The sequence below is a fragment of the Apus apus genome, chromosome 8 (genome assembly GCF_020740795.1).
Source record: "Apus apus isolate bApuApu2 chromosome 8, bApuApu2.pri.cur, whole genome shotgun sequence".
Lineage (NCBI taxonomy): Eukaryota > Metazoa > Chordata > Aves > Apodiformes > Apodidae > Apus > Apus apus.
The window spans coordinates 19,162,809-19,181,145 of NC_067289.1; the positions used below are offsets into that span (position 1 = coordinate 19,162,809).

The 18,337-nt window shown below is 40.0% G+C and overlaps 1 protein-coding gene across 1 annotated transcript in view; it reads right to left on the reverse strand.

The window, feature by feature from the left end:
• USP13 (ubiquitin specific peptidase 13) overlaps window positions 1-18,337 on the reverse strand; it is a 45,564-nt gene that overhangs the window by 21,778 nt on the left and 5,449 nt on the right. Inside the window, exons 2-6 of the mRNA XM_051627047.1 lie at window positions 13,939-14,064; window positions 9,920-9,980; window positions 2,840-2,961; window positions 2,287-2,429; window positions 1,909-2,093 (exon numbers count right to left, since the gene is read on the reverse strand). Coding sequence (XP_051483007.1) covers window positions 1,909-2,093; window positions 2,287-2,429; window positions 2,840-2,961; window positions 9,920-9,980; window positions 13,939-14,064 — 637 coding nt within the window. The remainder of the gene's footprint in view (window positions 1-1,908; window positions 2,094-2,286; window positions 2,430-2,839; window positions 2,962-9,919; window positions 9,981-13,938; window positions 14,065-18,337) is intronic.

Here is an 18,337-nt window from a genome sequence, read left to right on the forward strand (position 1 = left end):
AAAAATATTCCTCAGCCCATCCCTCAAACCAGTTTCAAACACACAAACTCACAATGACTTAAGATGAAATTAAATGGCATTGAGGAGAGAGGCACCAGCTCACACAGTCTGCCAAGGACTACTCAACCTATTGAAACAAACAACTTTTCTGACTCTTGTGCATCCTGACAAGGTCCAAGAGCAGAGACAGAAGTTTAGTTCTATCTCTGCCTTGATCCCAGATCTGCTTGTTGACAGAATACTATCAAATGGGGCTAATGCCCCAAGAACCTTTCATAATGTATACAACACAAATTTCCCAAGACAAAACAAGGAGCTCTCCTCTGCTCCCTCTGTGTACATGTAGGGTAAGTGTAAGTGTCATACTGGCAACACCTCTTTCTCCTTCTTACTGGTGTGAAAGAGAAGTCAAGATCAGCAAAGGGACTAACACTTATTACTCGATAACCATCATCTCTTCACCTTCAGCTCAGGAAAGAAGAAACCAGACAGACATTGCATCACAACGAGCAAGGGAGGCTCTTTCCTGAAGCTCATTTGTCATCCAGCCCTGTCAAGAGCTTATGACTACCACTGCAATATAGATCAAAGAGAGAATTACTGAAAAGGAAACAAGGAGGGTTGGGGGAGGGAAGTCTTTTCTACAGGGAAGCCAAGTAAACATCATCGAGAAGAACAAAGGTGTGTAGAGAACAGCTGCTGCCCCTCATTCAGAGGCAAGGATGACAGCCTGTCATTTGTTACCACAAAGGCCACATAAGAGAGGAAGCAGCTGATCGGTGGGAGGCAGAAGGACAGCAGCCTGGAAGGAAACAAGTATTGCTGCTAAAGATGAGGAAAGGGAAAAAATTCCAAAAAAAATCCCACTAAAGAATATTTTGTTTACTTTGTAGATGCAGTTGAAACCTACAGCTGGGCAAATTCTAAAATACCTTCCAATAACTGAGAGATTCAGATAGAAATCATCCAAAACCAGGCTCATGCAAGGAAACAATATTCCATCTGGGAAAGAAAAGAATTAAATTTCCTCAGGTTTTTTTTTATGGCACAGCTGGTGGAATCTGACTACAGTCTCCTTTCCCTGCTAGTGAACAGGACTTATAAAAAAAACCCTCTCAACTGATGCGTGTTAAATATTTTTCATCCATATTGTTATAGGCACTAAAACAAACATATAATAATTCTATGTGTTCTTCCATTTTTTATTTCTCTGTACAGCTGCAACAGAGGATCTCTTTGCTTTTTCAGCTTCTCATTATTTTAATCCTCACACAACATAAGCCTCTCCACAGCAACACCCCAATATGTCACACTTTGAGTATATGCAAACAAGGATACATCTACAGCTTTTTTCCTCCCTCTCAAGATATTCAGAGGCGTTTTACAAATGAGCATCACAGCAGCCCCATGAAGATGAACATCCATTTGACTGAACAAAATGTTACCAAACAATAAGGAAAAATAGCAGTTTTCAGCATGATGAAACAACTATACATACTGCTAAGTATTGACTTTTCTGAATTTAAAAATCATTATCTTGTTACTGCTTCTATATTACATAAAATTGAACCATTTGCCCTAGAAAATGTAGCAGAACTGAGAAAATACTCAAAATTCTCCTGTTTCAAAATAATACAATTATTCTATTATAAATCTATTATAAAACCCCCCCAAAATTACTTACACCAAATATACAACAAGATAAGAGGAACATTTAAAAAAGGTAAGAGCTTTCTCCAGATGGACTGTGTGTTATTCCCCAAAACCCTGATAAAGATTCAGAGGGTTTTCTTTTTGTATCCATCTCAAACATTGGCACAAGAAAGACAAACTCAACCGGTAATAGATAGACACTGTTAGTCTCACACACAAAAAGTGTCCCATAGCAGAACCTGACAGGTGGCTGACCTGCTCCATCAGGAGTGATGGTTCCCAACTTCACTGCCAGGGGATAACCTGTCTCCTTGTAGTGCTCCATTGCATGCCCATTTCCCCCACTGCCATCAAAGAACCACTTGCCACACAGCACTGAACCATCCGTGAGGTTTAGCCACAGATTCTCTCGCAGGTCACATTTTGAGCACTTCCAACCACTGCAAGAGAAAACAGGAAGAAACAACAGAAATAACTAAGACAGGAATCAATCCTGTATTTCCATTTATGGTAGGTCAGACCAAATGTACACACTCCACCGAGAGTCATGCAAGAGAATTGTTGGCCATGTTGCTGGCTTTAGTTCTGTTACTCTGGACTGTATTAGAGATTGACAAACTTTATTACTCTCACCTGGGGGGAATTCTAACACCATTATCTAACTGTACAAGTGTTTTGGCATGTTTAGATGCCTGTAGCTCTTCTTCCCAGGAGTCAGGTTCTTGCTTCCTGTAGGGTGACTTAGAGCTGAGGAGTGCATCACAAGCTATTGTCACCTGGAAGACAAATGTATGGCGATCAAAACCAAACACTGTTCAGTGACTGGACAGAATTTGGCATTCAGCACATTGCCAACCACATACAGAACTGGGTACCAGTAAGACCATTTATAAAGTTAAATATGCATGTATTATTATAGATTGCAGTTATTATTTTAGCAGGAGACTAAGCCTGTGTACTATGTGAGCTTCCCTGAAACAAGCTGAGATTACGATAAGGGAAGGAATACAGAAGATAAAAGGAAATCTAAGAAACAAAGACAAAGCAGACTTTTAAAAATTACTCTCTGTTATAACTCTCTATAAAGATCTTTATGTAAAAACATGCACCACATAAGCACAAAGCTCCATCTTGATAAAAGCTGCAGCAGGACAATTCCTGTCATCACTTGTGCACACTCACTGACCAGTGCTGGTAACTCTTCTATGTTGGGTAACGAGATTTCATAGTGATCAGGAAATATAACAAGCTTTGCTTCATCTTCATATTCAAAGACATCACTGTTGAGATCACCATTTGTCTCTAGATCTGGAAGACAGGATGGGGAATATAAGAAACTGTCCAAAGATCAAGGTTCCTAAATTGTGGCAGGCATACCACTATGAACCATTGCTTGCCTGGCATCAGCCTGCAAGTTGACACTGGCAATAGTTTCTTCTGGCTAGAAGTGTTTGTGAAACCCTGATCTAAACTGAAATCTGACCATTTGCAAGAGGATGTTCTGAGGACCAAAATTTCCATCTTAATCTTATCCCCAGTCAGAGATAATTTGGCCCCTTTCCAAGCAGTGCGCTGTTGCAGACATTATGGGAAGCAGCTAACAAAATTCTGCTCATTTTGGACAAAATAAGGACATGATGCTGTGCCTTTTACCTAGGGTCTTGCAACACTATACAACATGATGACCAGGTCGCACTACCCATGCCCACGTTCCAGAGTAAGAACAACGTACCTCTGTTTCAGTCCTCCCATATTTTTCAGATCACAAACCTGTCTGAAACATGCTGCAGCTCCCATCCATCTTGGACCTGTGGCCTTCCCTCCCACAAAGATGTTCATGGCTAGAAGTATATCCCCTAGGCACATGCTTAATGAATCACTCAATACTAAATGAGCATTGGCAGCAACCACTGCACCCTGGGAATGCCTGAAACCTCAAATGTGTATCTGGGAGAGAGGTGAGGATGACAAAAGCCAGATTCAGAAAACTAAGCTCTCTATTTACCCAGCGGGCAGTAACAGCCTGAACATCCTAAGTGATAAAACAAGTACCAAAAGCTATTTTAACATGACCTGGAAAGACCACCACTTGAGAGAAATACAGTCCAGTCTCCATTCAATTCTTGGTAAACCTGCTGCATCAGCCAGACCTGAGGGGTGGCAACACCCACTGTCAGTGACTTCCAGCAGTATGACCTCTTTCTCAGCAGCAACCAACAAAAGCACCTTCTCATCAGCTGAATATAGACACAACAGCAAGAACTTTTTCTTATACTGAAAGCAAGACATTTATAAAGAAAATATGAATTTACTACTAACTCCCTGAATCACACAGTTTTCATAACAATCCCTTCCCTTACTGCAGTATAATAAAGATAGCCAGAAACGTCACTTTACTCCTGGCTTCTTTTCCAGCTTGTAGCATAATCCTGTGTTTTGATAAAGGAGTGAAACTCAACATATGCAGCCTGCAACAGTAAGCTCTCTTGCTCTACGAAGCAAAGAAACTGAGTCTCTCCAGGCTGATGTTACATATGGCAACATATCACAGAGAAACCTCAGTTAATGCCCAGAAATGTGATGGTGGCAAGCACCACACAACAAAAAATACCAACCATCTCTTAAATATGACAGTTTTCCCTGACAGGATAAAAACTTGATGTACATTCAGACAGGTTTAAAGGCAGTTCTTGCAGCCACACACCCTCTGCTCAGCCACCAGACGGATCCTGAGAACAGCTCATGGCAACTGCAGTTATCCTTAGACATGTTTAAGACATGTATTTTCATTTCTTGATGATATTAGCATTAAGTTTAAAGTATTTACAACCCACTATAGAGCAACAGCAATGACACAGTTGCCTGGGTTCAAAATTCAAGCCCCCACTTCAGCTCATCTCACATGCCAGACAGTAGTGATTTTACTGCTTCGGATCTGACCTGCATTTGAACTAGTGATCCTTGGATGAAAGACTGAGTAACCTATTAGCAATCATCTGCTGCCATTTAAGGACTTCAGAGACTTAGGAGCATCAGCCTTTTGCGTGCAATGGGTAGGGAAAGAAAGATCCCTTTTACCATTTTTGGATTAGTATTATTCATGTTACCAGAAAAGTAGAAAACAATGTCCTGTCAGAATGATATTCTGGATGTCTGATGCACCAACATGACAGCACCACATTTCTTTTAAAGAAAAATATACATAGCTGTGTAACAGCTCCAGGAAAAAACCATGAAGATTTAACTGGGAATTCCACTTTTGAAGGTGACTTTGTAAAGCTTCACACACCCACCTCCTCTGAATAGGGGTTAAAAGGACTGCCAGTGCTTTTTGGCAATTATTACTCCGAAGACAGTTTATCAGGGTTCAGAGCCAATAAACAGGAGCGTAAAGGACTTCTGAGGTCACTGACTGAAATCCCTTGATATAGCAGATGACCAGATAGACTAATTCCTTTTGTTGATGTCAGATAGGCCTCTCAAGGATGTCCAGTTGAAAACCCCCAAATCACTACTCATTTTTAAATCTTGGCTTGTATGCACTGAGAGTCCTAGTTGCTAAGCTCAGTATGAAGTTCTACCTGCATTATTTTTTTTCTGTGTCTGTGCAAGGGCCAACACAACTAAGAAAGCATGAGTAAAATATAATAAAAACAGACAACTATGACTTTAGAAGGCAACAGGGCCCACACTAAATGAAGGCAGAGGTTGATCCCATAGCCACTGGGCATCATGTGCAGTCTGAAGGCAGTTTCAAACTTGGATCCCAGAATTAGTACAGAATTTGAGAGAGGAAAAAGAGTAACTATAGGCAAGAGGAGCAAGGGGAAATCTACTTGCAAATGAAGCACATCTGATTAACAATCACTGTAACACTTAAAGCACTATGCTTCATACAAAGCTGTTTCTTCGATAAGGGTGTTCTTCAAAGACACACTGTAAGTAGATTGTCTGGGAAAATCTCTTGGTTTACTCAGTTCTAAGAAGGAGCCACAAGAAACCCAACCAGTTTTTAATCTTTTTGAAGAGCTGACAGCTTGCTGGTGAATATCCACATGACCATGTTCCTCTTCTAGCAGACTAACCTCTATGGTGTCTCATCAGAGCCCCAGTTAAACACCATGGTCACTAAAACTGTGTCCCTAGATCACAAGTGTTATGTTGGGAGACCAGGACAACAGGCCAAGCAAAATAACAGACACATTAAACCAGAGGCTCTACTAATGTTGTTATTTTGGGCAAGTGGTCAGTAAATTTATGCAAGCTCACAGGCATCACTTTTAGTGATGGTGATAAATGTGTTGCTGCTGAACTGACTGAAAACAGCAGCTGGAAGTGGGAGATAGGCTACTGTAAACCAACGCACAGGAGGGGAAGAAAAGGAGTGGATGAGTCCAGATTAGATTTAGACAAGTTACCAACTGACAGAACTAATAATAGTGGCATAAGGAGACTCCAGGCAGGACCCCCAAACAGGATTTCCTGTGCAAATGGATGTGTCTGTGTGTGTATGAAAGGGAACACAAACATGAAAATTGAATGAGGATGTTGACTAGTGAGGCAACTAATTTTGATCCCTAAAAAGACATGGTAAGAATCTGGGCTTGATCTTGCTCTCACTGAAAGCAACGGACACATTTGTATCGACTTGGAAGTAGAGGACCCAGTCTTTAAAACAAGCGATTTCTTCCTGAAGCCACTAAATAACAGTTCCTTGCAGCAGCACCACCACTTTGCAAACTATAAGCTATTCAGTGAAAAAGTTTCACTTTCCAGGCACGATGTTCTCCTCTGTGGCAAAAGGAAAACTTTACACTAGGATCATTTGGATCATTCACTACCTGTAAAATAACATTCAAATTGCTTGCTATGTCTCCAAAACATTAGTATGCTGTTCTTATTGCTACGTAAAGGCTCTGGTGGTGTCATGTATCTGTTCACTGTTTTACACTCAACTCAAGCTTAAATGGCAAAGTCAGAAACCAACAGGTGCACTCATGGTCTTATCAGTTCCACTGCTACTGCTAGGGACCATGCACATCTTTGCTGGGCTAAAATTTAAAAATATTCTCAGAAAACACTCAAATCCTCCAAAATCACAACTTTTCCATTCATAGATGTATACTCTATATGTGCTTATTTACATTAACATAAACCACTCAAACCGTTTGTGGTCAAAGTCCTCTTCAGCAGCTTACCAAATATCCTTACTGAAAATAGGATTCTGCTGCTGGCAGCTATGAGACCTAGGAGAGCTAAGCGGAGCTGTGGTCAAATCCAGTCCAGCCAGTCTTACAACTGGTCTTTACGCTTGGAACAGGCAGCCTTAACTGCATTCACTGCCGTAGGCAGCCACGTGCCTTCCAGGAAAAGCTCAGCAAGTTTACACATTCTCCCAGACTCTCTAAGTGGAAGTTTTCTCTTCCTTTCCAAGGCCTTCTCCGAGACCAGCTGTGAGTCACGGATACTGCTCCTCACTAACACTCCTCTCACCAGCAGTTACCATGCTCACAGATCTGCTGACAGGACTGTTCATTTGAGTACTTCAAAACACTTTTAATTGATGGTCTAAGTTAGCCCTGACTTTGCTCAAAACGAAGCTCACACAACTTGCTGCACTGGCAGACACTGCTATGGTAACTGATCTGGAAGAGGACATCTGACTACAGACAAGTTTTATGACAGCCACTCTACCAGCTCTGTTTAGCCTAGGGTCCAGGCTCTGGCATATACAGACCAACAGAGGGCCAGGAAGAGGGCATCAGAAAAAGGAAAATGTGGTGATTCCTCCCTCAGTGTACACCTCCTAGCTTTCAGATTTATACCTGGGGTTATTTTGTTTGTTGGAAGAGGTGCAGGGGGAGTGAGAAGGAATAAATGGGGGGTGTGGTTGTCTGTGATTTCTCTATTGAAGAGAAGTTCACTTATATTTATAAACAAAAATAATAGAGAAAAATATAAAATGTGGCTCTACTGATGTTCCACTTGATTCTTTCACTGCTACTGACAACTGAGCTGACATTTTCAGAAAACCATTCCCACCATCTCTGTCAGAACTGCCTTCCTGAACAGTAATAGCTAATTTAGACACAATGTGCACACACAGTTAAAACATTTCTTTTATTTGCATTTTTCAACATTTACTTAATCTGCCATTTAGTTACACAGTAACATTAATTAAAACATTAAAAGTGATTAAAAATCACTTCTAGATTTAATCTCTTAGATAATGTTAAATCAACCAGGAAGCTATATTCCCTCATTTTTCAACTCTTTTCAAGACCTTTTATGATCACATTACTTATTAATAATTAGAACATCACAAAGGACTATGCTGACAACTCCTGGGAGTAACAGGTCTAGGGGGACTGTGCTGGTAACTTTCTGCTTTAAGAACTGGGCCTAAATACAAGGATCTTCCTTCTTATTTCTACTACCTGTTTTGACCAGGATCTTGTAAGGAAGATAACTACATCCTGCCAATTGAATTGCTCTTGCTCACATAGTTACTGGGTAATGTCTAAAATATATTCTGACAAGAATATTCCAGCAGAACTAGAACCATTACTTCAATTTGGAAAATACACAACAGCTCTTTTCTGTTCTATCAAAGTTATGCAACTTTCTGTCAATTCTGATTCTTTCTTTTTCTTCCAGCTGGACTAATACGAAAATTGAATTTAGTAATTAAACTTTTAGTGAGTATACTTTTACTGCCAGCCAGCAGGGGGCGCAAAGAGAACTGCAGTAGATCAACAGACCAGAAAAGATGCATGTTCAAAGGACATTAGATTCCAGAAGTGCTAGGTTAAATGGCGATAGTTCCATGTGCTAAATCCACCCCTTGAAGGTGCATCACCTTCAGAACTTCACGGGGGCCAGGACACTTGGAACTTCTGTGCCAGATCTTTGCAGGAACAAAAAACTCATGTGCAAGAATAGAATCTGAGGACTCCAACATGGTACATCCAAGACACCATGCCACATACACTGTGTGCTGGCATACCACAGCGACAGGAGCCTCAAAATGTACACAGTAGATTAGCAAAAATAAAACTTGACATACTTTTGTACTTCTTGTTGGCACTCACATCGCTAACACTGTGCAACCACTGCTGTGTTACAGCCAGCTTTGCTTCTGAACCAACTATCCAGTGACAAACATGATTTTCAAGGTAAACTAGCAGTAAATGGCATTTAGACCAACATTTGTGACTTGAGAGTGTTTTCCTACAAAATAAGTTTTGTTTCTTCGTGACTCATTTTAAAACTTTTTTTGTCTCCAAGTCATGCTAGCAAAACTTGCTGCAGACATTAACAACAATTTAATTGATCACAATCTGCAAAGTCCTCTTACGGACACATTCCACAGATCAAAGCAATTCCAAAGAGAGGCCATGTATTGTTTCCCTTTAGCCATAAGAGCTGGCAATTGTAAAGAAAAGATTTAACCTCTTCCTTACCAGAAGAAAAATTCACTATTGACTGTTAATACAGATAGAATAAATAATAGATAAATAAGAGGAATACCACAAGTTGTGGGAGGAAGGAGAATACAGGCATTGCATCAAATTTCTCTCATTCATATTCACAAGGCCCTCAGGTTTTCAGGGTCATCTGAATCAAAGGGTATTGGATTAAATGGACAAGGTAAGAAAACTTATTTCCACGAAGCAAGAAGATATAATTGTGGACATAACAGAATAAGAATTGGTAGGAGATGCTGACGATACATGTACTGTTGCACTCACTATAGGAGAGACCACAGCACCACTTATGAAGATGCATCTGTGTAACATCTTCAGAACCATAACAACCCTTTCTGTGACCATCTGCTGAGCAGAGAGTGCCACACTGAGGCCCTGTAGTATCTGACCATTAAGTACAGACAAACATTTTAATAAAAGGTTGCTTTGTGGATATCAAAAAGAGAGAGAAGGGACAGAATTCATAAAAAATACTTAGCCCACCCTCAGTGGTTTAAGAATAGTTGAGGGCCTACTTTAGATTAAATTTTTTCATGCATACATACAGAGATTTCTGAATATGCACCAAAATTGCTAAGAATTACTTATTTGTTTGAACCAATTAAAAAACAAACAAACAAACAAAACCAATCAACCAAAAAACACAAAAAAACAAAACCCCAACAGAAAAAAGAAAATCCACAAGGAGCCCCAAAGCCAGACACAATAGTGGACAGAACCCAAGTACACACACTGACAGGGTCAGGAAAGGACTGTATGAAAGCAGCTGTTCACAATACCTAAAAATAGCTTAGCATTCCTCCTTTTTGGTAAAGCTCCACCAGATGCTCCTGGTACCTTCTGGAATGAAAGAAAGAAACAATTAAAAATCCATCAAGCAAGACAACAGTAAATCAGCAATAACCCCATAACATCACTATTTCTGACACAAGTGTATTTATTCATGGTCCTTCTATTAAATTACAGTCCTTGCTAAGCAATAGAAATCTTCATTCATCTCTGACAGTGGGATTCAACTCATCTTTGCTTACTACCCTCATGGCATGAGAAAACTGCCATCTGAATCGTTCACACTTTGCTCCATCAGCAGCTAAGCTGAGCATGCCTCATGGGCAACAAGACGGGGACACCAAGCATCACTCAGACCTCTCATCACTAGATCCCCTCCAGTATTTCTGAGTGACTAAAACTGAAACAGAAAGAGGAAGAAAAAGCTGTTATCTGCATAAAAGATTCAATCCTTCATAACTAATTCCACTAGGACCACTTTTGCTATTCAGAATAAAATGCCCCTTCTGTCAGGGTCCGTGTCTGCTTCCACTAACACAAATCCAAGTCACCATTGTGCTTTCTTAACATGAGAGATTATGGAGGAAGCCTGACAACATCCAATCCATTTTTCAGGGTGAATTTTATTTTTTAATTTAAACTCCCCAGCAGAGAATAGTAACTTTCCAGTGACATGAAGTTTCAAGCACTGCTTTCCCAGTTCAAAATCCCTCAGACTACTAAGGAAAACACCTGTAGCTGAGGAAATGTAAAAGTAATGCACTTGCTTCTTAAGCTGCTTATTAACAGGCATCATTCAATAAAATAAAATTAAATCAAATAAGCCTCTGTGGCTATAATGCCAACATGGTGCACTATGTTAGGGTAACTAGTAAGGTTGTTAGGTGACTTTTTTTAAATAATAATATTGGAATACAACAGGTGGGGAGATAACAGCCAAGAACCTGTCAGCCTAAAGCAAGTTCATGTTTGCCTCTGCTCTTTAGTACATGAAAGGGTCACATATTTTGGGTGGTTCCCTTCATCATGTAAATAAAGCTTTGCCAAAGAAGACTGCTTGAATCACCAGTGAGGTCTTCTACATCATACGAAAGTTTTCCATTCTTAGAGCAGATGCCAACTAATACTTCTTGGCTGCACTTAAGAACAGATCCTATTATTCATGTATACGAGCCCTAGGGAAAGGGAGTCAGGGTTGCAACTCTATCATTATAAAAAACACTTCAATGAAGGTCAACATTTTTGTCCATAATACTACTGAAAAGTAGCCCAATTACAAATATATTACTAATAAATTACACATATTTGTAGGATTATAGCTTCAGAACTAAAAAAAATAAATCAGATGCTGTTTCCAATACTCGGAAGTTCCCATTGAATTCTGATATCACCAAGTGGGATGTTGTGAACACCACATGACTAGCTATTTCACATAGAATTCATGTGTAGTGGTTTTCAATACCAGCCTGACATTAAATATTTTAGCTTCATTTTCCAAACTGCTGAGTACATCTGAAGTGGACCTGCAGATGCACAATACTCCTGAAAAACTCAGAACCTGAGTTTTTACCTTGCTTCTCCTCCTTTCTGAAATCACTGAAAATGTTCCCTGTTCACTAACAATTTTGACTTCTAGCAGATGTGACACACCCAGCAAGGGGGAGTCCACACAATGCATTGCCAATGGCATTAAATTGTTTGCAATGCTTCTTGTACAAGGTGTCAGTGCAGCTTATATTTCCTTCTCTTTAACTGCACCATTGCCACATTTTTTATATCAGCACCATCACTGAATAACATCCAGGAAGCCATCACTGCAGGAAATGTCATACTTCTCTGCCCTGTGTTTTCAATGGGGCTGAGGTACCAGGATAGCACCAAGCCAAAGCTCTGCCTAGGGCTGAATGCTACCCAGGCAGTTGTATACAACAGACATACACTACAAGAGAGTAGCCAATTTAAAAATACTGAAAAGTGAAATTAAGAGGAAAAGAAAAGATAAACAAACAAACAACATTTTTTCATATAGCTAAGAATTTTACCAGAGCACTGCAGAACTTGCCCTTGTGCACATTTCTGATGATTCAGCACATGTGTCTGGTGCTGACCTACCACTGGCAGATACTCTGGCTCTACTTAAGCCAACAGGCTGAAGATCTCACCCTTATTTTCTAATTGAATTGTGACAAGATACATGGCTCAAACTCAATCCAAACACCTTTGGAAGCAAAAAGGGATCTCTGCAGCAATGCAGTGCATTCTGCAAGGGTGATGCCAAGTGAACCACATGCAAGAATAGCAGCCTTACTAAAAGAATCTTAAGATAGCATATCCAATGCCTTTGGCTTTACTGTATCCCACACCATCAAAAACTTGGCTTAAAACAACAAAACCACAACATGGCATGTGTCAGACACTTTATAAAACTGTTCCAGTGAAGGCCTGCTCAAAGGAAAACACAGATAGCACATAAGAAACAGTCACGGTAAACAAAATTCACAGCTAATACATGAGGAATCCTAGCTATGGGCCATGTTAGATGACACAATCTTCAGCTGTATGGTATAGTTAAACACTGTTTCCTACCACACCAGTGCATTGCCACCTTCAAACAGATGCCAGGCCACTCTTCTATATCATGATTCACAATGAGAAAAATAGGAGACACTGAACCAATTCAATTGAAGGGATACAACAACAGCAAACAAAAATCAGTACATTTGCTTTTCCCTTTTTGAGTTCCTCAACCTAATCTTTATCCTGGAAAGGAATTTTTGAGGCCTCATTGTAACCCTAGTTTACCTTAATACTGAAAATTCCCATGTCAAGTGGGAGAATGTTATTTACAAGGAAAGCTGACAGGATTTCTGCCCACCTGTTTCTAGTCCTAGGTATTGTCTATCAGGAGTTTAAAATTTACTCAGGAGAATCATTGCTAAAACTAGAGTAGGGTCTCCAAAACCTCTGTTAACACTGTGAAGGAAAATGTTTCAATCACCCTTACAACAAAAGACAACTCTGAAGAACACCACACACACATCATTAACAATCTCAACCTGGGAGACGTGCAAACCCCTTTGCTATAATTCTGTTAAAATATGAATAGTCAGCTACTGAAAATAAGTGGTCATGGCACTTTACAAAACTCGAGGCCTTCATCACCTAGGGGAAACTGCTGTAGTATGAGAAAAGTGAAGCATTCTATCCCACTCCAAGCAGCTATTTTAGGCTCTCTAACCTGCCAAAAGAGACAGAGCTTAAGGGGTCATGAGCTATAAGCAAACCCAGTGCCTTCCACATAGCTCAGGTCAGAAGTCATTAACAGCCTTTTGGAGCTGCCAAACAAACCACACACAAACAGATGTTATAAAATGCAACATACTGTTGATATGCAGTGATATTATGGAAGAACAGAGAGCAGGAGTTTGAATGTATACGTCCCTGTGTGCAGTGGGTGTAACACAGAATGAGGACAGTGTGTGGCTCTAGAATCCACTATTAATTTAAGCTAAGCTTTAGATCCCAGACCAGGTCAGAGGTCACGATTTAATTGCACAGAAATCTTAGGATGAAAGGAAGTCCTGTCACCCTGAGATGAAACCTCACACTAAAAAAAAACAACCAAAAAAACCCATAACCACAAACTCAGAAGCTTCCAGCCAAATCTGAGCAAAAAATAGTAATTCTACACTTCAAATGCAGGTTTCAGAATAGTATTTAGTTACTTACAGTATGCATACAATATGCAGACAACATGTATGTGATACATAGAAGTGTGTAGTAAAGTTCAGTGGAAGTCAGGCAACAAGCTGCCTTTAGGGCTTTTGATTCATTTCAGAACTGAAGCAACAGGATTGGTTGGGATCCAAGCACCTGAATTTGAAACCCAGCTCCAAATCTGCATGTGTTCATTTCTGTCATTCAAAATTTGGTCTATGTCTGAAATGCATTACATACATGAGCATCCAAGAACTGCCAGGGTAGCTATTTGAAAAGCCAAAAGTCTCACCTCTATCACATGTCGTTTCAGGTGCAAATATACACATTGTCCTGTTTTCCGGTAATGCCTTTCAATGTGTTCCCTTCCAAATCCCAGAAACGTGTTCATGCACACATAGAGACCTCCTTCTGAATCCTGAAAGGAGTGACAGAAATAGTTACAGCAGAGAAGGAATGAAACAGGCCAGGAAGGGCTCAGCAAGCAGAAAAAAACCCTCAAATAATTGTAGACCCTTTCTGTTATCAAGCAAGCACTTAAAATGTGGCTTTCATAGCACACTGTAGTGTTCACATTATCAGTACTTCAAGAAACTTCCACATCATATCACAATCATTGAAACTCATTGAAATGTTTTACTTTACAACTACAGATTAGTGAGTGTCCCAATAGGAGGTCTAGAAGTTAGTCTTGAAAAACTCCACTTCAGCGCACAATCCACAGAGATTTGTAGCCGCAGAAGTTTGTAAAATATAGAAATAATGAAGCACAGAAGAGTGAAAAAGAACAACTCTTTTTGTCCATTTGATTGCAAGAACACTTCAAATCAGATGCGCAGTAGAGCTGATGATTCAGGGATTCAGTCAGAACTTCTACTATTGATCACAATCTTGTCCAAGAAAAACAGCAGCTCTTAGAACTGGCTAACAAAATAACTGGCAAGCATTTTGTGAACATTCTTCAGTATCTATCATGGTTTCTTTCTATTCATGCAATTAGAATGCTTGAAGACAAGGCCAGTACAAAGGAAATACATATATCCTGTTACTGATCACAAAAGCTGACATTTCGGTAACATAACCTGGCAGGAGTCCCATCCCTTTTTTCTCTCCCAAAAGCTGGATGTTGATGCTGGCTGTTATTAGGGTCTTGCTTCATTTCAGTACTGCTCCCAGATCTCTCCTACATCATTCAGACTGTAAGGAAGACTTCCAGTCATTTGGTTCATTGACATTGGATCAATTTTTTAAGCCCTCTCTAACATGTACTCTTTCGAATAGGTGGCACAAAACAAAGACTTGAGTCTTTCAGGAGTGCTGTGACTTTCCTTCTATTGTGAATTTGTTTGTGTTATTGGACAGTAAAGAACATCTCATTTTGAATTCCTCAAAGAACAACAAGAGTTAACTCATCCATAGGCACCTTAGAAAGAAATTTTTTAAAAGGGTCATTATCTCAAGAAACAAGGTTAGGCCCATACATGTGCATAATCCTGTCTTGAGAATTAGAGCAACAGGATACCACCAGGTAGTGCAACACCTGAAACATATTCAATACAGTAAACCAAGAAGTTCTCTTCTGGCTGGCCTACTGACTTGATTTGAGCCAGGACAGAAGTAATTTTCTCTGTAGTAATTTTACACTTCAGTTAAATCTATTTTAAGTAACTGCACTTTCTGCAGTTAGCAGCATGTTTTTCAGTGGCTGCTCCTAGGACTGATAACACTCAACACTTGTAGCTGGTGCTGGGGAATGGTATGCAGAACCAAGGTCACTGCTTTGCTCTGCTAAAATTCTAATGCACTGGAAACCAAAGGCAAGAAAAGTGGTCACACCTGCACCCTCCTGTGAGGAACAGCAGGTGACCCAAAATTGATCAAAGTATTCCACCCCATACACATCATACTCAATATAAATCTGCAGGATCATGAGGGTCAAGTTCTGTTTGTCCATGGCCAGCATCCTGACAGGACTCAGTTGTTCTGCCTTTGATCCCAATCCACGTGTTCCTGAATCCAGTTCCCATCTGCCACTGAGTCCAGGAGTCTAGTCCAGGACTTTTCCAGGGCCTGCCCTGCAACCTTGATGGTGACATGAACATTACTGGGGTGGGAGAGGGGGAAGTGTGATATTTGTTTTATATGTATTTGTGCATATTTCATTATTTTATTTTTCATCATTATTGTTTTCCTTCAAGCTGCGTACTTTAGTTTCCAGCCTGTAAGTCTCTCTCCTTTGTTCTCTTTCCTTTCACTTTCTGGGAAGGGAGAGGGGTTAGAGAGCATCTGTCGTTCATTTAATTGCCAGTTAAAACTTGACGCATACCTCTCTTCAAGCAGGATTCTCTGCTCTGCCTCTAAGCCCTGCTAGGTCCCTCAGAGCAAGCACAAAGCTGCCCATCCTGCAGCGTCAGCCATGGCATGAGCTAAGGTCTCTCCAGACCTGTGGACTGGAAAAACTGGTAGAGGGCAAGTCAGAATGAGATCATAGCTGATCCCTAATACTTCCCTAACCAGCACCAGATTAATACACCTTATTTTCTTCCAAAAAATGAAGCTGAAGGGCTAATAGTGTTGTTGCCCATTTGACACCTGGTACAGACCAGCTGGGGCCTCACAAGTCTCTCCCCTCCCACCACTGCCCCAAAACCAGCCTCGAATGTGCCACTCTAAACCCAGTTAATTCTCCCCAATCCATTTCAAAGACTAGTGTGGAGTATTTCTGTAGGACTTGAAGGAAACTAAATGTTTAGCTTACCTACAATCCTTACCTACACCTGTATGCTACTCTTTGAAGCATGCTGATATTTACTGATTTAACTAAAGCCAGCACTGAAGAACAGCCTCCAACACCAGTAAATACTAGTACTTCCACAGAGTTCAGCAGAGCCATGGAGGAGACAAACAGAACAAGAAAAAGAGACCAGAGAATGATGTTTTAACCCAAAACTGTACAAAATATCCATCTCTTCTGCTTTTCTTAATATGAACCAACACATACAAACTTCAGATTTTCAGATTTAGCTGCAAGTTGAACATGTAATGGTCTATACAGCTGTTGCTTTACCTACTCAGAAGGACAAAAAAATTACATCAAGCATTCCAGGATTCAAATGCAAAATCTGAAGCAAGAGTTTAGACTATCTGCCATTCAAACTTAAAATATATCGTGCAGTCACTCTTTCAGCATTTAGATATCACAAAGACTGTCTCTCTGCAAGGTAAATTGTGAAATGTTCAGCCGTCTCATTTCTGATACACATAACCTCTGAGATTCTATTTACCAAAAAAACCCAGAGCTCCTCTGAATGTGAAATGTTCACAGCCTTGAGAACAGGGCTGATATCTACAATCATGGTCAGAAGTAATAAAGTGGTTAAAAGAAAACACCACATCTGGTATTCAAAATATTCATAAAATACAATTGCATTTAACTTGTGTTATATTTATTTTAATTTCCACTACTCTTCCACAAATTTTTCTACTTTAAGGCCCATTATACCTTTGCTGTCTGCTCTTATATTCTGTATTCCAAATCCTTCTACAAGAGAGTCATGGATGTGTCCGCTACAAGAAGATCCTATAGGTTCCCAGCCTACATAAAATATATAGTGTTGTCACTCTGGGGTCTCAGGAACTTTGTTTACAAATTTGTTTTCTTGGAGACTATTTTCTCTTTTTCCGGAGGAAATCCAAGAGACCACTGAACTGTTTCTGATAAGCAGCCTATGACAACAATCTGACACTTTCAGTATATGAGCTAAATGTAGCATCTGAGTAAGTTGGTTGTGGTTACTAGCAAAACAGTTCTTTCTCCTGGAGAACACAGGCTATCCTTTCATGCAATTTGGAAAGAGCTGAACAAACTGTTCAAAACTCTAAAAGGTCACAGGAAAAAAAAAAAGTCACCTTTGCAGAAGACTGTATAAAGGATTAGGTCCCTGATTGATGCTAAAAGAACACTCACTTATGATCCAAGACCAGCTTAGCAGTGATGAATTTAACCCTCCTGAGCACACAAACATCCTGGAAGGCATGATATTTTACATAGGCTGTGGCATGCATGCAACTCTTTGTAATTAACATTCATTTTAGATACGTGTGAAAATTTATGCTGGAGGAAGGTAACCTGTCTACAGTACTGAAGACACTATCTTACACCAGAAAAATATAGCTTGTCCTGAGAGAAAAAAACAGGAATTTTAACTAGTTCCACACACCATACCCACTCAGCATGTAGTATTCATGTAGTGCGGTGTTAGGATAAAGTAACATATAAACATTGCCTTCCTTAATTACTCCAGTCTAAAGACATTGTTCGGACAAAAAATGTCAATCCAAAAAAAGTGTGCCACAAGCAGCATTAGTTGTTCTTCTGGACAACTGTCCTCTGTAACCCAAATGTGACAAGAAAGCAATGGTGACAAAATAAAAGCAAAGAAAGAATAATAAGGGAGTAAAATTTGGCATCTGGTAAAGAGGAGGAGAAGGAAAACCAACAGAATCAGAAAAAGGAATGAAACAACAGAGACATTCACAGGCATTGATGTGGAAATATATACAAGCAGTGAAGAGGAGCCATGTACTTCTGAAACTGGTGAAAGACAAGAGAAACGGGAAAAGAAGAGCTGGGTTGAGCAGAGGCAGAAAACAAATGATCTGGCAGTAGAAAATAAAGAACAGGGCTTCTA